Source organism: Vitis riparia, chromosome 6 (assembly GCF_004353265.1).
Source record: "Vitis riparia cultivar Riparia Gloire de Montpellier isolate 1030 chromosome 6, EGFV_Vit.rip_1.0, whole genome shotgun sequence".
In the NCBI taxonomy this organism is placed as follows: Eukaryota; Viridiplantae; Streptophyta; class Magnoliopsida; order Vitales; family Vitaceae; genus Vitis; species Vitis riparia.
This window is the reverse complement of record NC_048436.1, coordinates 4208139-4232478: the sequence shown is the minus strand read 5'-3', so window position 1 is coordinate 4232478 and position 24340 is coordinate 4208139. Positions and strand designations below refer to the sequence as shown.

Below are 24340 nucleotides of genomic sequence, written 5' to 3'. Positions count from 1 at the left end.
CTTTAAATTCTCATGCATGAAGGAATACATCTTTACATCAAACAATTGCAAAGGCCAATCAAAGTTAGTAACAAAGGACAACAACATACAAATAGTACCCATCTTTGCCACCAGAGCAAAGGTTTCTTCATAATCTATCCCATAAGATAAATATATCCTTTAACTACCATTCTTGCCTAATCCCTCTCAAGTGTGTCATTTGTCATATATTTTACTATAAATACCCACTTGCACCTAACTTGTTTCTTTCAAGTAAGTAGATCCACAATTTCCCAACAATTATTTTTTTTGAAGGCACTTATCTCTTCTTGCATTGACTTCCTCCACTTCTCATCACCTTTAGTGCCTCTTGAGTAGTTTTAGGTATGTTGAAGGAGATAAGTTTAGTAGCAAATGCTCTATAAGATGCAAAAAGGTTATGAAAATAAACAAATTTGGTCAAAAGGTGTTGAATTCAATGTTTTTTCCTTTTCTTACAACAATAGGTAAATTAAGATCATCAAACACAATGAAACTATGCTCAAGTTGAATTTCAACAATTTGGAGAATCAGAATTCATTAATTCTAAGAATTGAGAAATTACAAATAAATAAGAAAAAACAATCTCATAAAAGATTCAACAACCTAACAAACCCAAAACTAACCAGATTTGATGAAATAGAACAATTAGAAAAATAAAAACCAAATCTTATGCCTACAAAATAGGAATTTGAATTTCTATCCCAACTAACTCTTAAATCTTCGATTATTAACTAACTCCTAAATCTTCAATTCTTAACCAACTCTTAAATCTTAGACACTCTTCCTTAAGTCGGTGCATAGATGTCTATCATTCCCAACTTGTGAACAAGAAACTCGAAGTTAGAACTTAGCAATCCTTTGGTTAGGATATTTGTTATTTGTTTCATTGTAGGAACAAAAAAAAAAAAAGCATATTGCACCAACCTTAAGTTTTTCCTTCATGAAATGTTTATCAATCTCGATGTGTTTTGTTTTGTCATGTTGTAGTAGATTGTGTGCAATACTGATAACTACTTTATTGTCACAATACAATTTCACAAGAAGAGTACTGAGTCTCCTTAGTTCTTCTAGGACATGTTTCAACCAGAACATCTTGCAAATTCCATGTGTTATGGCTTTGAACTCTGCTTCAGCATTACTTCGTGCCACCATATTTTGCTTTTTACTTCTCTAAGTATCCAGATTACACCATACAAACATATAATACCCAAAGGTAGATCTTCTATCGATGATGGATATGGCCTAATTAGCACCAGTTTACACCTCAATTTCTTGCTCATTCTTCTTGAACAATAATCCTTTCCCTTGAGTACTCTTCAAGTACGTTATAATCCTATAGACAACTTCAAGGTGTTCTTCATGTGGAGAGGGTATGAATTGACGTACCAATCTCATTACAACAACGATGTTTGGTCGAGTGTATGATAGGTATATTGGTTTGTCAACCAATTTTTAATATTGTGTTGTATCTACAAGCGTTTCTTTGTCATTTTTTTCTTAGCTTCAACTTGTATTCTATAGGAGTGCCAACTGGTCTACAACCACTCATACTTGTTTCTTTTAGGAGATCAAGAAGGTACTTTCTTTGTGAAATGATGATGCACTTCTTGGAATGTGCAACTTCCATTCCAAGAAAGTACCTCAATGACCCCCAAGTCCTTAATCTCAATTTAGAAGCTAGAATCTTTTTTAGCTTTTTCATCTCAAGCAAGCCATCTTCAACGAGAATATCGTCCACATAGACAATTAACATGTTTATCTTCCCTTCGGGTGAGAACTTCATAAATAAGGCATGATCAGCTTGTCCCTTAATATAACCTTGTTTCTTTACAAACCGAGTGAATTTATCAAACCATGCCCAAGGCAATTGTTTAAGTCCATATAAAGACCTTCTTAGCTTGCACACCTTTTATCATAATCTTTCAATGAAGCCCCAAGGAGAGTCCATATAAACTTCTTCTTCCAAATACCCATTGAGAAGTGCATTTTTCACATCTAACTATTGCAATGGTCAATCCTGATTCGCAACAATTGATAAGAGCATGCCCATTGTGTTTAGCTTGGCTAATGGAGTGAATGTTTCTAAATATTCAATATTATACGTCTAAGTGAATCCCTTCGCTACTAGTCAAGCTTTATATTTTTCTAAAGAGCTATCAAAGTTGTATTTCATTGTAAAGACCCATTTGCAGCCAATCATGGACTTTTCTTCAAGCAAACTCACTACTTTCCATGTCTTGTTCTTTTCAACAGCTCTCATTTCTTCAAGAACAAATTCCTTCCATTTAGGAACATTAAGAGCATCTTGTATATTTTTAGGAATGTCTATTCTAGAAAGTTGTGAAATAAATGCAAGAAAAGAATGAGACAATTTTTCATAGGACACAAAGTTAGACAAATGATGTTTAGTACATTGCCTAGTACCTTTACTATAAGCAATTGGAACATATAAATTATTAATAGACTCAATTTAGGAATTAGAAGAATTGGACTCAAACATGAATTTACCTAGAGGACTAATAGAAATTAGATATGTTCTCGAGTTAGGCTCTTGGGGTTACTACAAAGTGGACTTCTTTTTACTTTGTTCAAGGTTCTTCCTTGAATAGATAGTGAACTCATTTGTTTTTTTTTTTCTTGGTTTTCTCACATATTTCAAGTTCTATGTGATTTTTTAAGGACATAATTGTCTATTATCCATTCTTTTTAGTATTTAACCAATTTACTTCTAGGGTTGTTCCAGGTATTCTTGAAGTAGGGTTTGAGCTTGGTATGAGGATTTCTAAAACAAGGGTTGCCACGGGTGTTGGTTCTTTTAAAGGTGATTGAGCATATTTTATTTTATTTTTAATCTAGGACAAGCATCATAGAAGACGTTTCTATGTGGATGTTATTAAAGAAAGAATCTTCATTATAACTCTTCCCCTCAAGATGATGATTAAAACCATATTATTTTGTTTAAAAAAAAGTGATATTCATGGTAACAAACATTTTTTTTAAAATTGGATCAAAATGGACATATCATTTTCATGTTGGAGGATAACCAACAAAAATGCTTTCTTTAACTCTTGAATCAAGTTTCACCCAATTATGATTGTGAATGTGGACAAATGCGACACAAGAAAAAATTTTAAGAGGAATATTGACCAAAATTCTTAATAAGGGAAAACACTTTTTGAAAAAATATGAAGGTGTTTGAAACTGCAAGACCCTTGATGGCCTCCTATTGATCAAATTGGTGGTTGTAAGAATAGTCTCCCCCTACAAATATGTAGGGACCTTAGTTGTAAAGATTATGGATTTAGCAAATATCAAGAATGCGTTTTTTTTTTTTCTTTCAACCACATTTTTGTTAAGGAGCATCATTAAAATTACTTTGGTGCACAATACCATTTTTCTCTAAGTATTTCCCTAGGATTTGATTAAAATATTCCTTCCATTGTCACTTCAAAAAAATTGAATGTTTGTTTGAAATTGAGTTTATACCATGTAGTGAAAAATTTTGAAAACTTGTTCAGACTTTCCCTTTAATAAATATATCCAAGACATGTGAGTATGATCATCAATGAAAGTGATAAACTATCTTTTTCCTAAGAGTGGAAATTATAGACAGTCCCCAAACATCATTATAAATCATAGAAAAAGGTTTTGATGCTTTATGGCTATGGTGGTATTTTGCTAACTCACAAATTTCACATTGAAATGAAGATGGATTTTTATTAATGAATAGTTTTGGAAAATAATATTTTGAATATTGAAAGCTTGGATGTCCTAACCTAAAATTTCATAAATGAATTTCATTACTCCTAATACCAGAAATAGACTTGAAACAAGTACTTGGAGGTTGTCCCTTCAAGTTAGATCCATCTTCAAAGAAGTAACGTCCTGCTCTTTGTTTAGCACTGTCAATCATGTTCCTTGAGTTCAAATCTTGAAATTTACATTGAGAATGTGAGAAATTAACTTGAGAATTTTGATCACGAATTAGTTTACTGACAGACAAAAGATTACATGACAAATTAGGAACATGAAAAACATTATGAAAAGTAAGAGAGAAAGAAATAACCATGGATCCTTTCCCCATAATAGCCAAAAGGGATCTTTAAGCTATTTGAAGTTTTTAATTCTCTGCACAAGTTTTGTAAGAAGAAAACAGATTGGAAGATTCAGTCATGTGATTAATTTCACTAATATCAATGATCCAAGGATGACTAGAAGTGTAATTAATACTGACAAAAACGACTGGTCATCTCAACCTCATAAATGTGCTTTAGAAAGGAATAGATTCCCTTAAGTTTCCAATCCTGAGATTTCCTGATGAAATATAGATTCCAATATCCTTCAGCTTCTGACAAGATCAATGGTCTACCACAATTGCCTATTTGATAATCACTCCTATGAATAAGTATGGGAACCCCATTTTCAATGTACCTATCCATGCCACTCATTATGTAAGCAGAGTACCATGAAATCATTCTCCACCTTGTAGCAAGTGTGCTTTGAGAATGCACCCACCATCTCCTAAGTCTCTTTCATAAATACACTTTAAAAGATCTCCACACCTCCTTAGAGCACCACTCTCCCTCTTCCTCACCTTAGTCACTAACCACCAGTCCCTATCATCTATCACATCCCTTTAAATGGCAAACTCATGCATCTTGTCCAAATTCCTAACAAACTCCCTACTATCTCCTGGAAAACGTAGCACTTCCCATTTTACTAAGTGATTTTTTTCTCTCCTCATCCTACCAAAGTCCCTCTATGAATTCTGTTAACCTCTTCTTAATATTGAGTGGTGAAAACTAATAACAACCAAGATGGCATTGCTAAAGTGTCTCTAATCAAGTTGCTAGCTTTATTTCATTCATTTTCATATAAGAAACAGAAAATTATATTTTGAAAACAAAGAATGGTTTCTAAATACTTAGCTTATATAGGTTGTATAATCCAACAACTACTGCATGGATTTCCCAATACTCCCATTTTAGTTGGTAAGTAAATGTTCTTCACTCTCAGTCTGTTTATGATAGATTAGAATGCTTGAGTTGCAAGTCCTTTGGTAAGTATGTTGGCCAATTGTCTTTTTGAGAATATATAAGGGGTGAATACCAACCTACTAAACAATTTTCCCTTAATGAAATGACAATCAACTTTAACATGCCTAGTTTAGTCATGTTAACTAGATTGTGAGCTATATCAATAGCCAACTTGTTGTTACAGTAGAACTTCATAAGGTCTTCCCAACTTATTATAAGATCACTACAAATAATTTTATCTAGAGAAGCTCACATAGCCCATGTGCCATGGCTTGAAATTCTACTTTGCAACTTCACTTAATAGCCACATACTATTTCTTACTCCTCCAAGTTATTGAATTCCAGTCGAAGCACGTAGAGTAATCATATGTTGAGATCTTGTCAATGATTAATTTTACCTAATCAACATTGATATAAACCATAAGTGTCATCTTCATAGTTTAAAAAAAAATACCAGTTCCAAAAGTTAACTTCAAGTAACTAAGTAATCAAGTAACCACCTTCATGTGTACCTTCTTAGGATTGTGCATAAATGACTCACCACACTCGCAACATATGTTATATCAAGTGTAGTATGTGATAGGTAACTTAACTTATCTACCAATCTTTGATACCTCTTTTTCTCTACTGGAGGAATCTTAGAATCCTTCATCAAGCTTGTGACCAACCTCAATTGGTGTATTTACCTACCTACACCTACTAGTCTTGTTTCTCTCAGGATATCTAAAATATACTTATATTGTGAAATCACAATTCCTTCATTTAATTGAGCAACTTTAATACTTAGAAAGTATTTAAATCTTTCTAGGTCTTTAATTTGAAACTCTTTTTTCAACTTCTCTTTTAATTTTCCTATTTCTTCTAAATCATCTCCTGTCACAACAATATCATCAATGTACACAATGAGAGTAGTTATTTTTCCATTCACAAAGTATTTAGCAAACAGTATATGATCAAACAATATATGATCCCGTTGGCTCTGGATAAAATTCAAGCTCTTCATTGTCTTAAAAAAACCTTCTAAACCAAACTTGAGAGATTAGTTAAGCCCATATAGAGCCTTCTTCAATCGACGAACCTTGTTTCCCTAAACATTTTCTTCTATACCAAGTGGTTTCTCCATAAAAACCTTTTTTAAATTCTCATGAAGGAATACATCTTTACATCAAACTATTGCAAAGGCCAATCAAAGTTAGTAACAAGAGACAACAACAACAAATAGTACTCATCTTTGCCACCAAAGCAAAGGTTTCTTCATAATCTATCACATAAGATGAATATATCCCTTAACTACCATTCTTACCTAATCCTTCTCAAGTGTCTCATTTTTCATATATTTTACTATAAACACTCACTTACACCTAACTTGTTTATTTCAAGTAAGTAGATCCACAATTTCCAAACTTTTTTTTTCCAAGGCACTTATCTCCTCTTGCATTGTCTTTCTCCACTTCTCATCCCCTTTAGTACCTCTTGAATAGTTTTAGGCATGTTGAAGGAGATAAATTTAGTAACAAATTCTTTGTGAGATGCAAAAAGGATATCAAAATAAACAAAATTTATCAAAATGTGTTGAATTCAATGTTTTTTTTTTTTCCTTTTCTAACAGCAATAGGTAAATTAAGATCATCAAACACATTGGAACTATACTTAAGTTGAATTTCAATACCTTCTTCCAAGTTGATAATTGGAGCAGCATTCAAAGGTTCAAGAGCAAACTATATGATAGGGGCCACATATATTCCCAAAAGCATAAACTAATAGGGAATAGAGGTAGCCCTGCATATAAGGCCCAACCAACGTTGGTAATCAACTAATGTAGGACATTGAACTTCTATTCGTCCTATGTCAGACACTCACACCCAATTGTTAACATCCACATCAACGAGCACAAGGTGAGTTAGGACAAACCTCACTCTTATACCATGAGCTTTGGAGAATCGGAATTCATTAATTCTAAGAATTGAGAAATTGCAGATAAATACATAAAGACAATCTCATAAAATACTCAACAACCTAACAAACCCAAAACTAACCGGATTTGATGAAATAGAACAATTAGAAAAATAAAACCCAAATCTTATCCCTAAAAAATAGGAATTCAAATTTCTTTCCCAACTAACTCTTAAATCTTTTATTCTTAACTAACTCCTAAATTTTAGACACTCTTCCTTAAGTTGGTGCATAGATGTCTATCATTCCCAACTTGTTGACAAAAAACTCGAAGTTAGACCTTAGGAGACCCTTGGTTAGGATGTTTGTTATTTGTTGCATTGTAGAAAAAAAAACATATTGCACCAACCTCAAGTTTTTCCTTCATGAAATGTCTATCAATCTCAATATGTTTTATCTTGTCATGTTGTACTGGATTATGTGCAATATTGATGGCTATTTTGTTGTCGCAATATAATTTCATAAGATTGTTGAGCCTCCTTAGTTATTTTAGGACACGTTTCAACCATAACATCTCACAAATTCCATGTGCTATGGCTTTGAACTTTGCTTCAACACTGCTTCGTGCCACCACACTTTGCCTCTTGCTTTTCCAAGTAACCAGATTACACCATACAAACATATAGCACACGAAGGTAGATCTTTTATCAATGATTGATTTTGCCTAATTAGCATTAGTGTACACCTCAAATCTTTGCTCATTCTTTTTGAAAAATAATCCTTTTCCTGGAGTACTTTTCAAATACCTTATAATCTTATAGATAGCTTTAAGGTGTTCTTCGTGTGGAGAGTGCATGAATTGACTTACCAATCTCATTGCAACAACAATGTTTGGTCGAGTGTGTGATAGGTATATCAATTTGTCAACCAACTTCTAATATCATGTTGTATCTACAAGTGTCTCTCTGTCATTTTTTTTCTTAGCTTCAAGTTGTATTCTATAAGAATGCTAGTCGGTCTGCAACCACTCATACTTGCTTTTTTTGGATATCAAGAATGTACTTTCTTTGTGAAACGACGATGCCTTTCTTAGAATGTGCAACTTCCATTCCAAGAAAGTACCTCAATGACCCCTAAGTTCTTAATCTCAAATTCAAAATCTAGAATCATCTTTAACATTTTTGTCTCAAGCAAGTCATTTTCAATGAGAATAATATCGTCCACATGGATAATTAACATAGTTATCTTTCCTTCAGGAAAAAACTTCATAAATAAGACATGATCATTTTGTCCCTCAATATAACCTTGTTTCTTTACAGATTGAGTGAATTTATCAAACCATGCCCTAGGAAATTGTTTAAGTCCATATAACGACCTTTTTAGTTTGCAGAACTTTGATCAGAATCTTTTGGTGAAGCTCGAAAAAAAGTCCATATAAACTTCTTCTTTCAAATCCCCATTGAGAAGTGCATTTTTCACATCTAACTATTGCACCATCAATCCAAATTTGCAACAATTGATAAGAGCACAACCATTGTGTTTAGCTTGGCTACTGAAGTGAATGTTTCTAAATAGTCAATATCATACATCTAAGTGAATCCCTTTGCTACTAGTTAAGCTTTATATTTTTCTAAAGAGTTGTCAAAGTTGTATTTCATTGTAAAGACCCATTTGTAGCCAATCATGGACTTTTCTTCAAGCAAACTCATTACTTCTAAGTCTTATTCTTTTCAACAACTCTCATCTCTTCAAGAACAACTTCTTCCCATTCAGAAACATTAAGAGCATCCTATATATTTTTAGGAATGTCTATTCTAGAAAGTTGTAAAGTAAATGCAAGAAGAGAATGAGACAATTTTTCATTGGACACAAAGTTAGACAAAGGATGTTTAGTGCATTGTCTAGTACCTTTACTACAAGCAATTGGAACATCTAAATTATTAATAGACTCAATTTAGGAATTAGAAGAATTGGACTTAGACACGAATTTACCTCAATGATTGACGGAAATCAAATATGTTCTCGAGATAGGCTCTTGGGGCTACTACAAAGTGGACTTTTTTTTTTTTTTTTACTTTGCTCAAGGTTCTTCCTTGAATAGACAATGAACTCATTTGCCTTTTGTTTTTTTGGTTTCTCACATATTTCAAGTTCTATGTGATTTTTTAAGGGCATAATAATCCATTATCCATTCATTTTAGTAGTTAACCTATTTACTTCCAGGGTTATCCTGGGCATTCTTGAAGTAAGGTTTAAGTTAGGCATGAGTATTTCTGAAATAGGGGTTGCCACGAGTGTTGGTGCTTTTAAAGGTGATTGAGCGGTTTTTTTTTTTTTTTTTTTAATTTAGGATAAGCATCACAAAAGGTGTTTCTATGTGGAAGTTAGTAAAGAAAGAATCTCCATTGTAACTCTCCCCCTCAAGATGATGATTAAAACCTTTTTTTTTTTTGTTTGTTTAAAAAAATGTGACATCCATGGTAACAAACATTTTTCTAAAAAATTGGATCAAAACAATTGTATCATTTTTTTGTTGGAGAATAACCAACAAAAATGCATTTTTTAACTCTTGAATCTAGTTTTCCCCAATTATGATTGTGAATGTGGACAAATGCGACACAACAAAAAATTTTAAAAGGAATATGGACCAAAATTCTTGATGAGGGAAAACACTTTTTGGAAAAATATGAAGGTGTTTGAAACTGAAAAGCCCTTGATGGTGTCTGATTGATCATATAGGTGGTTGTAATAATAGTCTCCCCCTATAAATATTTAAGGACCTTAGTTGTAAAGATTAAAGATCTAGCAATATCAAGAATGTGTTTTTTTTCCTTTCAACCACCCTTTTGTTGAGGAGTATCATTTGCACAATACCATTTTTCTCTAAGTATTTCCCTAGGATTTGATTAAAATATTCCTTCCCATTGTGACTTCAAAAAATTTAAATGTTTGTTTGAAACTAAGTTTATACCATGTTGTGAAAAAATTTGAAAACCTACTCAGACTTTCCTTTTAGTAAATGTATCCAAGGCATGTGAGTATGATCATCAATGAAAGTGATAAACTATCTTTTTTCTAAGTGTGGAAATCTTAGATGGACCCCAAACATCACTATGAATCATAGAAAAAGGTTTTGATGTTTTATATGGTTGTGAAGGGAATAAGTTATAGTAGTGTTTTGCTAACTCACAAATTTCACATTGAAATGAAGATGGACTTTTATTAATGATAAGTTTTGGAAAATAATATTTTGAATGCTAAAAGCTTGGATGTCTTAACCTAAAATTTCATAATAGAATTTCATTATTCCTAATACCAGAAATAGACTTGAAGCAAGTACTTTGAGGTTATCCCTTCAAGTTAGATCCATCTTTAAAGAAGTAAAGTCCTTCACTTTGTTTAGCCCTATCAATCGTGTTCCCTAAGTACAAATCTTGAAATTCACATTGAGAATGGGAGAAATTAACTTGACAATTTTGATCATGAATTAGTTTATTGACATACAAAGGATAATATGACCAATTAGAAACATGAAGAACATTATGAAAAGTAAGAAAGAAAGAAAGAACTATGAATTCTTTTCCCATAATAGGCAAAAGGGATCCTTAGCTATTTTAATTTTTTAATTCTTTGCACAAGTTTTGTAAAAAGAAAATAGATTGGAAGATTTGGTCATGTGATTAATTTCACTAGTATTGATGATCCAAGGATGACTAGAAGTGTAATTAGCACTAACAAGAACGACTATGAGGTAATTACCTTTTTAAGCTAATAAACAAAAGAGAGACAAGTTAGAGCTTACAATGAAAAGGGAAGATTGAAGCAACTTATACAGGCGTTCTAGTTGATCCTTAATGAAAGAAAGCATTTCTAAAGTAGCTTGTTGCCTTTGATTAGTATTGGAAACTTGGAAAGCTCTGTCATTTTCACTTGGCTTATTTTTCCAATTTTGAGGCTTCCCGTGCAATTTCCAGGTCTCACAAGTATACAAGTGTTTTTGTAGTGACTGTACCAAGGCTTTTTTTTTTCATCAATCTCTATCTTAGTTAAGTCCCTTCAATACAAGAGAAGAACCTTCTATATCATTATTTAGTCATGGTTCTCCATTTATCATCACATTTCATTGAGTCTTCTCTTTTCATACCTTAGAAAAAACTTCTTTGATGGATGACAATGGTTTTCTACCTAGAATCTAACCTTTAACCTTGTCCAAATCCTTGTTAAGTATCGCAAAACATGCATAAACTCTGTCATTTTCCATTTGCTTCATATATTTCATGTTGTCACTAGGACAATCCCATTTCTCATCATAATATAAATCCAACTCTTGCCATAGAGTCATGATCTCATTGTAATAAATGATCACCTCTCGATCTCCTTATTTGGATTGGCAGAGCTTCATCTTTAACTCAAATATTTGGGAAGAATTTTCCAAATTTGAATAGGTGTCACAAATGGCATCTCAAACTTCTTTGGTTGTCAATAAGAACTATTAGGACATTGAGTCTTGTTTATATGTTGGCAATTTTGTTCCAATTTATGTATGGTCATAGAAGTCTTTCTAGATAGTGACTTAGTTTCCATTGAAGATCAAGGGTTGTTGTTCTTCCAATCAGGAACTCATAGATACGTCTAAAAAGATTTGGCTTATAGCATATAAAAGCTTATTTGAGGTACAAAAGTTTTGGTATCATTTTTTAGTATAAAATGTTTTTAAAAATGATTTTTTAAAAAACAATGGATGCTTAAGCGGTCTAAGTCCGCTTAAGTCGTCATAACAATTCTGCCAAGTTTAGAAATGTATTTTGAATGAATTTAAATCCAACTCTAATTTTGAAACTTAAAATACTGAAATTCTTATGGTTTTTGCCTATAAATACCTCTCTTGTAACCCTTTGAGGATTAGAGATGAAGATCAGTAAAATCATAGAGATCTTAGAGTTTTTTAGAGACCTCTCATTCTTTAGAGGCACTCTTTGAAGAAAAATCCTAATTTTTCATATTATTCTCGTTCTCTCATTCAAGGATTCAATTCTTTGAATTGTTGGTTGAAGACCGTAATCAATTTGGAGGGATTGAAGGATCTATTAGGGAGCAACAAGTAGTTGTTGTGTTGCGTACATGAATCAAGTTGTAGGTACTGGAGAATAAGTCTTTAAGGTAAAACAGTCAAGTGAATCTGTGTGACTTGATTTCAATTAGTGGATTTCGATTAATAGGTCTTAGACCTTGTAGTTTTAATTTTATCTTCACAGTTTATGAAGGTTTTCCACGTAAAAATTTTGTGTCTTATTATCTATCTCTTTATATTTGATATTACATTTGAATTGTCTAGAATAGGTTAATTTGTTTTAACATAATATCTTGCAAGGTTATTCTAAGAAGTTTATATTTATTCTTGTATATATTATGGTTGAAGATATTGAATACATTGGATTGATTGATTAATTGGTTGTTGAGTTTGTTGGGTTGGTTTTTCTCGTGGTTATTATCATCTCTAACATTTTTCAACATATATTGTTAATCTTTGGATATCAATTAACCATAAAAATCATATTTTTATTGGGGTGAAATCCTTTTAGAATATCTAGATTATCCCTATAATATCTTAGGATAAGAAAAAGTAATTATAATTCATAAATATTAATTTAATTTTTTAAATCACTCATTCACCCACCTCTGGGTGTTCCCTATTGGACATTTAGTTATTCAAGGGGTATTCAGAGCAATGCCCATATTTTTCCAAGTACATATAAGGTTTCCTAATTGTTATTTCCATAGAATTGATGAGCCAAGTAATCACCATGGAATTTTTTAGACCTCCATGTTTTCAAAGTCAGATTGTTTGTTGCTAGTTTCATTTCTTCATCTGTCAAATGGCCAAGTTTCCCTTTACCACCAATCACCAGTTTCACACACTAGGCTTATTCTAGGTCATTTTTACCATTCAATTTGTGAATGGTTAATTGTAGAGAGGAATTCAAATTGGCATAATCAAATTGTTAGAGTAGTGTCAAGGAGATAGTTCGAGTCTTGTCCACATCTCCTCCTAAAGTGGTCAGGCCTTTAGTGGCTCTAATCACGAAGGTTTTTACCATTTGAAAATTTTTCAATCAAGACTCAAAGCTCAAGCTTTGATAACATGTGACCTTTTAATAATCAAAATTAATTGATTATGACAACTGAGAAATTACAAATAAATAAGGAAAGATAATCCCGTAAAAATCTCAACAACCTAACAAATGCAAAACTAATTGGATTTGATGAAATAGAACAATAAAAAATAAATAATAAATAAATAACCTAGATCTATACAAAATAGGAATTCGAATTTCTTTTTGAACTAACTCTTAAATCTTTGATTCCTAACTAACTACTAAATCTTTGATACCAAATTATGTGGGACCACATTCCCAAAAGCTTAAGCTAATGAGGAGTAGAGGTAGCCCCATATATAAGGTCCAACCAATGTTAATTAGTCGATGTGAGATATTGGACTTTTGTTCATCCTATGTCACTATAAAAGCCCCAACCAACCTTAAATAGCATAGCATATCTCTACCCTTTGTCTCATTTATATGACAAAACTAAGAATAACATATCGCGGATCCATGGGTGTAAGTCAGTGGGCTCAAGTAAGCCTTGAGGATGACTAAAGGAACAACTCAAAAAGCTTGGAACAACAATAGGTACTAGTTCAAAGTAGGGCTTAGAAGCAATTTTCGGATATGAAATAGTCTTAAATAGACAAACTGGGATCTTTTGCAAATAGCTCCCCTTGAAGATAAGGTTGAGAAAAAAAATGTACATTTTCATGAAAGGTAACATCTATTAATAAGAAAATTTAATTAAAAGTTGAATGATACCACTACATCTCTTCTTGTTTATTAAGAATGGCCAACAAATACACACCTAAGGGCTTTTGTACCAAATTTTGTTCTTTGGCAAGCATGAATATGAAGAAATGTTACAAAATCAAAAATTATGGAAGGTATACAACTTGTAGTCATCAAATTGGGTATATAAATTACAAGGTAACTCACAGGTGATTGGAAGTCAAGAACTCAAAAGAATAATTTGTTAATAAGATGAGTCGCAATAAGGACAACTTACCCTCAATAGGTTTTGGGAATATTCATTTGGAAAATCAACGTTTTAGTAATTTCAAACAAAGGTCTATTTTTTCTCTCAACTATCCCATTTTGGTATGAAGTATCATGACAAGAAGCAACATGTATGAGATATTTTTACGTGAAGTATTATTTGGGAGGACTTCTTAAATGCTAAAAGCAACATTTGAATCCCAAAAATAACTTTTAAAGATATTTCAATAAAATTCCTAACCATAGACTCCATATAACCAACGTGATTAACTTGCATTTTGAAAAAGCAGGAAACTTCCTACTTTTAATAAATAAAAAAAAATGTGAGAAAATGTATTAGAGTTTAATGAAATTCTTGAAAATATTATAGTTGTCCTTATTTTTATGAAAGCACATCTAAAACATAGTTCTCATGCGCAAAATTAGCAATACAAAAATAGCTTTGTCTTCTACCTTTTACTAAAAGCTACCCCAAACAGGCACTAGATGTTTGCCACTAAGAAGATAAACAACCATAGATCCCACACTACAAGATAATAAATAAAAAAATACATCATCAACAAACTACTTACTAGCCCCACAAAAAGTGTGCTTGTTGGGGCTAGTCATAATTAGGGATTAAAATTTTAGGAAATATAGTCGATATTTCATCAAAATTTGAATGCATCAATTAATAATGATACAAAAATTTGGAAAAAAAAATCCTAACAATTTTCAAAGAAAATAGGGCAAAATTAATTTTCTATTAAAATCGCTAATGGTTAGAAATTTGATATGAGGGCCAAAATTGCTCTTAGAGGCGATATAACAACTATGAATGGTTCCTCAATGACTATTTAATGATCTAATGGCTAGATTTCAATCTAGATACAATTCAAAGGTTGGAAATGTTTTCTAATAGTTATTTGGCATCCCAACGACTAATTTGGTCTAAAATTTTCCTCTACATACCTCAGTTTTATCTCATTTCATCCACAATTCATTTGAAATCCTCTTTACTCTCATATTGCTTCAAATTCTTATGTGATTGCTCATAAAATAAATTTTATAATTTTGGGAATTTTGTTGAAGTTGTAAATTAACTATAACTAAGGTTAAAAAATCAGGATATATCTTCGATACTCGGATATCGGTAGATCCTAACATGAAATATGGGGAAATATATCGATATTTTCATTTTTTTTTCACCTCTATTGGGATTTTTTTTTCCTATTTCCACCAATTTTTTACCAAGTTATCAAGATTTTCCCAATTTTTTTATGGGTCAAAGCAAGATTTGGTCAAAATGAACCTTTATGCCACTACGGCAAACATGCCTTTATTGAAGATGATGGTCCACATCTTATATATTTTATGTTTACACCTAAATTTTATATATATTTAAAAAAATGAAATATTAAAATAAATTTGTAATAAATTTATTAAATTTAATTATTTCTTTTTAAATTCCATTTAACTTATTATTGAATGCACAAAAATCATGAGTTAAATACAAAAATATATAATTTGTAAATAAAATTAAAAATATTTTTAGAAATATTTTTCAAAAAGTTAGAAATAATTTTAGCATATTTGAATTTATAAATTTAATAAAACTATATTTTTTAGGAACAACTCAAGAAGATATAAAGGAACTCACAGTATATCTCCATCAATTAGAACAATTGAAATTATGTAACCTTTCGTATATAAAAGAATATGAACAAAAATTTAGGAAATATGCAATTCTTGTTAGAGTAGATAGAATCCCTAAATATTTAAATAAATATATATTAAAAATACAAGGACCTATAAGACTTAGATTATGGAATAAATTTTCAACATTTGAATATAAAAACTCTCCTTATATAGGTGCTAGAATAGAATTTGTAAAAAATTGGTTAGAAAGAGAATGTGTAAGTATGGGAGAAAGAAGTCAAATAAAGAAACAAGATATAAATCAACTTTGTAGAAAATTACATATAGGATAAAATCTAGATATAGGATGTAGAAAATATAAGTTCAAAAAACCTAAGAACTATAATAAATTTTTAGGAAGAAAGTCAAAAACCTTTTCTAAAAAACGACCTTATCAAACAAGATAAAAAAAAACCTGAAAAGTTTTGGATAAAAAGAAAAAGAACTAAGGAAATAAAAAGACAGTGTAAATGTTATTTGTATGGTTAAGAAGGCTATATAAGACCTGAATGTCTTGAACTTAAAAAACCATCAAATGAACGAAGTAGAAAAACCCAAGCAAAAATCAACCTAATAAATGAGTATCAGGTAGATAATGAAGAAAAAGAACTCATTAGTGAATTAGATTTTGAAAGTGAAAATTCAAGTGTATATAGTATAGATGATAGTGAAATTGAAAGAGAAAAAATTTGTATGATTATTGAAAAAAAATCAACCTAAGAAAACTTCTTTAAATTTAGAAAAACTTGTACAACCTTTAGAAAGTAAAATAAATCCTTATAATTTGTGGAAAGATTTACAAATAATAATTAATGAAAAATCTCGAAAGAAGAGAAAGACAATTCAAACTCTAAAGAAATAAAAATAATAATAATAATAATAAGTCATGTAAAAACAACTATACAAACAATAGAACAAGCAAATACGGCAAATAAAGTTAAATCTATCATTTTCCCAACAACAATTAAATTAAAAACCATAGAATCAAAAGTAAATGCAATGTTAGATATTAGAACCAGTAAAAACCTTTTATTTGAAACTTTAGTATCTCAGGAAGACCAATAAACACTGCTCAACCAATAGAATTAGTCCAATATAGTCAACAAAAACTAATATTAACCAAGTATATTTCAAATTTACCAATCATAATTAACAACATAACCTTAGTGTTACCTCAAACTTATCTTGTAGCTACTATAAGTTTATATCCTTTCATTTTAGGTTTAAATTTTGTACACTCTATACAAGGAGGGATAACAATACAAAATAACCAAGTTAGTTTTCATCCTAAAACCAATACAAAATTATGATATGAATAGGTCATTTCCATATAGACCTGGTTTTTGTTGGGAAAATGATAGATTTAACTTTATTTGTCGTATTTACTTGTTATGTTGTTTATATAGTTGTTTTTACAGGACTTAATGGTTCTTTTATTTCTTTAGTGTTTGAATTGCCTTCCTCTTCTTCCGAGATTTTTCATTTAATTATTATTTATAAATTTTTCCACAATATAAGGATTTATTTTACTTTCTAAAGGTTGTACAAGTTTTTCTAAATTTAAAGAAGTTTTCTTAGGTTGATTTTCCTTTTTTTCATTATTCATACAAATTTCTTCTCTTTCGGTTTCACTATCATCTATACTATATACACTTGAATTTTCACTTTCAAAATCTAATTCACTAATGAGTTCTTCTTTTTCACTATCTACCTGATACTCATTTATTAGGTTGATTTTTGCTTGGGTTTTTCTACTTTGTTCATTTGATGGTTTTTTAAGTTCAGGATATTCAGGTCTTATATGACCTTCCTGACCATACAAATAACATTTACACTGCCTTTTTATGTCCTTAATTCTTTATCTTTTTATCCAAAACTTTTTAGGTTTTTTATATCTTGTTTGATAAGGTCGTTTTTTAGAAAATATTTTTTACTTTCTTCTTAAAAATTTATTGTAGTTCTTAGGTTTTCTGAACTTATATTCTCTACATCCTATGTCTAGATTTTCTCCTATATGTGATTTTCTACAAAGTTGTTAATTTACATTTTGTTTCTTTATTTGGCTTCTTTATCCTATACTTACACATTCTCTTTCTGACCAATTTTTTACAAATTCTATTCTAGCACTTATATTAGGAGAGTTTTTATATTCGGATGTCGAAAATTCATTTCATATTCTAAGTCCTACAGGTCTTTGTATTTTTAATATATATATATATATATATATATATATATATATATATATATATTTAAATATTCAGGGGTTCTATCTACTCTAGCAAGGATTGCATATTTCCTAAATTTGTGTTCATATTTTTTTATATATGAAAGGTCATATAATTTCATTTGTTCTAACTTATGGAGATATATAGCAAGTTTCTTTATATCTTCTTGAGTTGTTCCTAAAAAATATAGTTTTATTAAATTTATAAATACAAATATGCTAAAATTATTTCTAACTTCTTGAAAATAACTATTGTTTTCTTGTTTCATGTTTCTAAAGAATTGTAATACGGTTCCTCCAAGGGTGCTTTTACAAAATTCATAAATTTCTTGTTGATTTTCAAATGATACTACTACACCAACCGGATTTAAGGATTGTTCCCAATTTTCTATGGTTTTCTTAAGGTCTTATGTATTATCTATGTCTAATATTATTCCATATTCATATATTGGTTGTAAAGAACTAGAAGGTTCTATTTTGGTTTTCCATTGAGGTTTTTTTGGCTTACTGTATGACTTGCTATACCTTACTATTTCAGTTTTTACATTTACAAATTCCTTTTCTACATTTATTGTATTTACTGACTCATTTGAAATTGTTTCTAGGTTTTCTTTAGTTTTTAGTTGATTAATAAATTGATTTATTGTTTTTATATCGGTAAGTTTTTTTTATCAAATTTGTTTTATATAGTTGTTCAATTATTTGTTTGTCTTTATAGTTTTTGCACATTATATCAACAAAGTTTTCTTGATCCACCTATTCTTCTAGTAACATTGGCTTATTAAATTCTTCTAACATTATATTAACTAGTTCTGAATTTTTGTATAGGTTTTCTACTATTTTGATGTTTAATAAAATATCTTCTTGTATAATATTTATAAATTTTATCTCACTATTTGACTCTACCTCTACATTTACGGTTTTATAGTTTCCAAAAGTTATACTTGCACTTCTATCTTGATTTTCATATAAACTATTAGATGTTGAATATTTTATTATTGGTTTATTTATTTGGGGTAATTCTCATTCCCATCCTAACAAATAGTCTATCTTTACAGGTTTTGCTTCTATCATATTTACAGCCTTATTTCCAAAGGTTTTTACTATATCATCAAATTCCATCATACATTTCAAACTAAGAGCATTAGTGGTTTTCCTATAAATCCTATAATTATGTTAAGGTTCTTACTTCTTAATTCCACATCATAACTTTTAGTATTTATAATTATTTTTATTTTTTCTGTGAATTCCTTAAGATCTATACAAATTTGAGGTATACAACCAAGAACTACATAATTTTGGTTCATATTAACTTTTGTCTTAGCTAAAAGAGCTCGTCTTAGTGTATTATTTCTAGTATTTAAAAGGTTAATATTTGTAAGTGCTCCAATTTCTTTACGATGGAGTTTTATTATTCCTATTAGTATTATTCCTAAATGCATATATTTATTGATTTTATTTTTTAATAGTTTATGTTTTGTTTTTTAAGAGACTAAGTCTAAATATACAATATTTCCTATTGAACTTATAATATGTTGATTTAAAAATCTAGTTATTTTAGAATTTTGAACTAATTATTTTTTGTAAGGTGTTACTTCCTTTTCTACCCTTTTTAATTTTTCTTCGATAAATTCTTTTACATTATCTTTAGGGTTTATAGCTTCCACTATTTCTATTTCTATGGTTTTATTGCTAAACTTTTTTTGTTCAAAATGATTTATTTTTCGTTTGGTTCTAATTACTAATTTTTCTTTTAAATTAAAGTTTTCAAATTGTTTTAAAAGATTATTTAATTTTTGTTCTTTCGATAATCCTATCTTTCTTTGTTCTAAAAGTTCATCTACTTTTGGTTAACCTGTTTCTTTCAAATTTTATTGTTGTAACTTTATTTGTTTTATTTCTTTTCTAAACATATATATTATGTATTTATATTTATATTAAATTTATTTAAAAAATAAATAAAAATATGTAGACCGGCACGAAGGGCGAGTCCATAGAGCCTCAACGGCTCTAGAAGCGTCGGAAGCTTCTGGAAGCCCCCACACCCCCCTTATTACAACAATGAAGCCCTAGTTCTCCCAAATACTAAACACTATACTCTGTTCGCCTCCTCGGTCCTTATCCACAAACCACCACCCAAAAACCCTTTCACCACCGAAAGGCCTAATGGCTTCCGCCAATGCTATCTCCACAGCGTCAATTATCCGCTCTCCCAAACAGGTATGTACCCAACTGACTGTTTCTGGGTTTCGGATTTTCTGTTTGGTTGCTCTGGAAACGGCTGGGAAAATAAGATAAAATCATTTCTTGAGTCATTTGTTCTCCGTGGTTGAAGCAATAGTTTTGTGAGTTGTGTTATCCGTTTTGGAAGGTTTGGGCATTTTTGCTTTGTAATTTCTCTGTATTGTCAAAAACTTATCAAAAAAAAAAAATCTCTGTATTGCCAAAAGGGTTCTATAGCTCAACCGAATTCTAGATGCTCGGGAAAATTAGGGGATTCTCTGGAAGTAATACGGGTAGCATACACAAAATTTGTGCAGGGTCTTTGAATTGTTGTTGTTCCCAAAATATTCGTTTCTTCATTGGGTTTTAATCTCAAAATTATCATTTCTGATGATTGATAGTATCCTCATTATTGCTATTATATCGACGCAGGAGAGCTTCAGAAGGAGGGTGAACCAACAACAAGGGCCGAAATTTAATTACAGGCCATCAAACAATCGGTTTGTGGTTCGTGCCTCCGCCAAGGAAATTGCATTTGACCAAAGTTCAAGGGCGGCGCTTCAGGCTGGCATTGATAAGCTTGCAGATGCCGTGGGGCTTACTCTTGGTCCTAGAGGTTTCTTTTCTTCTCTCTTCACAAATCAACGGCATGAATATTGTTGTACTTTGCCTTCTAGTTTGATGTTTGAAATAGATTTGCGAATTTATGGTGTGGTTAGGTGCTATATGATTGGAAACCTGATTGTTGCAAATGGGATGTCTTTGTAAATAGTAAATTTTTCTTTTGTGATTTGCGTTTCTGGGTTTCTTTTCTTGAGGTATTATATTGCGAGGATGGTTTGATCATTGTTGTCATGGAATTTAGGCTAGGAAATGGCCCTATGCTTGTAGCCTGGCTTATGGATGATTGGGAAGAGGTGATAGGGATGAATGCTTGAATTAACTGATAAAACTTATTTTGCATTTTGAAGGAAGGAATGTTGTCCTGGATGAATTCGGGAGCCCCAAGGTGGTGAATGATGGGGTAACAATTGCTCGAGCTATTGAGCTAGCTGATGCTATGGAAAATGCTGGTGCAGCTCTCATTAGAGAGGTTAGACCTTTCCTTTTTCTCAGTTTTCCCACTCGAAAATAGTGGTTATGTTTTTTCTAATCTTCTATAACTTGTTGATGTCAAATTCTGTTACTTTGGAGTTTAGATTTGTTTGTTTACTAATGTGTTTTAACCTTTTATAAAGGTTGCAAGTAAAACCAATGACTCTGCTGGTGATGGCACAACAACTGCCTCTGTTCTTGCCCGAGAAATAATCAAACTGGGCCTGTTGAGTGTTACCTCTGGTGCAAATCCAGTCTCCATAAAGAAGGGAATTGACAAAACAGTACATGAGTTAGTGAAGGAGCTGGAGAAGAAAGCCCGACCTGTTGAAGGCGGTGACGATATCAAAGGTAGTATGCTAGCTATGTGTCTTAGGTCAATTTGCTCCAAAATTAAAGGACTCTATTTATTGATTCCCTTCATGGATAACCTTTTTTTTTTGTTTTTGCATTGCAGCTGTTGCTTCTATATCTGCGGGAAACGATGAGTTCATTGGGTCCATGATTGCAGATGCAATTAATAAAGTTGGGCCTGATGGTGTTTTGTCCATTGAGTCATCATCCTCTTTTGAAACAACTGTTGATGTCGAAGAAGGAATGGAGGTCTGAATGTTCTTCTAATGTGTGACTAGATTTTATTTTTTTTCCTTTCTTCTATACTTTATATTTGACTGTTGTTGTGACCCTTTGCCACAGATTGACAGAGGATATATCTCCCCACAGTTTGTTACAAACCCTGAGAAACTGATTGCTGAATTTGAGAATGCAAGAGTGTTGGTCACAGATCAGAAGATCTCAACAATAAAGGACATAATTCCCCTGCTAGAGAAGACCACTCAGCTGAGATCTCCTCTGCTTATAGTTGCTGAGGATGTCACTGGAGAAGCTTTGGCTACTCTTGTTGTGAACAAGCTGCGGGGAATACTTAATGTTGCTGCCATCAAAGCCCCTGGTTTTGGTGAGAGGAGAAAGGCCCTCCTTCAAGATATTGCTATTATGACAGGTACTGATGTTCTCTGGAACATAATGTGCTTAAAGTGTGATTATTATTTTACTTTGTACGCATGAGCTTCTGCTGTTTCCATATCCTTAAGTGTGCTGTGGTTAGACTATTTACTGTTATTTACCTTGGATCATGGATACTTCATGTGGTCTTTGGGTGACATTATTAAAATGGTCGTCTGGCATTTTCTTGTAGAATGAGAAATTTAGTAGAAGAGGTTGTAACATGCTGAGTTTCTTAGAACAATTTTATTTTGTTTCAAAAAGGTGTTGATACTAGAGGACCTTTTCAATTGAAGCTCATTGATTATAGAGAACCTGCCAAAGTGACTTAACTGTTTCCCTTATTCAAGAAATCTGCATATCATGAGAAGCCACACAATCTTAACTTATCAGACTGATATGAATGCATTTCATTTTGTTTTTACTTGGTGGGCTGATCTTATTCCTTTCATTGTTTAGGAGCTGAGTTTCAAGCCAGTGATCTGGGTTTGCTTATTGAGAATACCTCAGTTGAGCAGCTTGGTTTGGCAAGGAAGGTGACCATTACCAAGGACTCAACCACCATCATTGCTGATGCTGCATCAAAGGATGAGATACAGGCTAGGATTGCTCAGATAAAAAAAGAGTTGGCTGAGACAGATTCCGTTTATGATACAGAAAAACTGGCTGAGAGAATTGCCAAATTGTCAGGTGGGGTTGCTGTTATAAAGGTGGGGGCTGCAACAGAAACAGAGCTTGAGGACCGTAAGCTTCGTATTGAGGATGCTAAGAATGCAACTTTTGCTGCCATAGAGGAAGGGATAGTGCCTGGTGGTGGTGCTGCATTCGTTCACCTGTCAACTTATGTCCCTGCAATTAAGGACAAGCTCGAAGATGCAGATGAACGTCTTGGTGCTGACATTGTGCAGAAGGTAACAATTGTAAAATCTTTGTTCCTATCAGGCATTTTAGGAAGGGCATGCTCTAGCTAGCAGCATTAAACTGAACTTAAATTAGCTTGTCCAACAATTCAATCTGTTGAAATATGGACTTTGATGGTAAATCATTCTCATGACACCAAACAAGGACTTTAGTAATTGACCATGTCTTGTTCTGCTTGTTTTTGGGAGATGGAGCTGAACCAATCTGTTCCATGCAGGCACTGGTGGCACCAGCATCATTGATAGCCCACAATGCTGGAGTTGAAGGAGAGGTGGTTGTAGAGAAGATAAAGGCTTGTGAATGGGCAGTCGGGTACAATGCAATGACAGACAAATACGAAAACCTGGTGGAGGCTGGAGTCATTGACCCTGCCAAGGTTGCCAGATGTGCTTTGCAGAACGCAGCATCGGTTGCAGGAATGGTTCTGACCACACAAGCCATTGTTGTGGAAAAGGCCAAGCCAAAGGCACCTGTGGCTGCTCCCCCACAAGGTCTTACCATATGATTGCTAGTATTTCTTAGCCCTAATTAGGATTTCAGAGATGAGGGTTTTTCAGGGGAGTGAATCTGCGAAAAGAAATGCTGGAAAAAAATCTGCTCTGATTGAGGCAAATGGGGCCTTTTTGTACGGATTTAGACATTGATTATCTGTTTTAATATGGTAGTAGCAGGTATAGAACTTTGTTAATAGCTTTTGCATCATAAAATCCACCCTGGTTGTGTCCTTTATTATTGGTCATCATTATTTAGTCAATTGGTTTGGTTTTCTCTTTCATGTGTCTGGCCTGGTAGAGGGTTCAACTTAAACCGAATGGTAGGGATTCCATATGGGCTGGCGGCACTGCATACTGACAAACTAAATTACTGTTAAAGATGGCTTTGGTATTATTTTCACAGGAGGCAGAGAAGGCGGAAAATGTAGCTATGATATTTGATATCATACTTCTTTCACTTTTTTTTTCAAAACACCTATTTTCCTGGGATTACTTTTTAAAGGATTGAAGTTTTTGGTGGGTGATATCTGCCTAACGAAGAACCTGGTGTGGCTTGCTTAACGCAACATGTGGTTCCTCCTTTAATCCTTTCAAGAGTCTTCAGATTCTTATTTAATAAGCAACTTACCCAGCCTACTGTCTGGACTT

At 32.0% G+C, this 24340-nt stretch overlaps 1 protein-coding gene across 1 annotated transcript; it reads left to right on the top strand.

Moving 5' to 3' along the window:
* The first annotated feature begins 20028 nt into the window (after nt 1-20028).
* Nucleotides 20029-23937, top strand: LOC117916344 (ruBisCO large subunit-binding protein subunit alpha). Its single transcript, XM_034832296.1, has 8 exons — nt 20029-20174; nt 20610-20793; nt 21149-21270; nt 21416-21623; nt 21730-21875; nt 21969-22275; nt 22737-23188; nt 23416-23937. Exons 1-8 carry the CDS (start codon nt 20121-20123, stop codon nt 23701-23703), a joined length of 1761 nt encoding a protein of 586 aa, XP_034688187.1. The 5' UTR covers nt 20029-20120; the 3' UTR covers nt 23704-23937.
* The last annotated feature ends 403 nt before the right edge of the window (nt 23938-24340 follow it).

Coding starts and splice junctions, on each gene's coding strand:
- LOC117916344 (XM_034832296.1), top strand. CDS start 20,121: ATGGCTTCCGCCAATGCTATCTCCACAGCGTCAATTATCCGCTCTCCC. Junction 21,271..21,415: donor GTGCAGCTCTCATTAGAGAG/GTTAGACCTTTC, acceptor CCTTTTATAAAG/GTTGCAAGTAAAACCAATGA. Junction 23,189..23,415: donor GTGCTGACATTGTGCAGAAG/GTAACAATTGTA, acceptor TGTTCCATGCAG/GCACTGGTGGCACCAGCATC.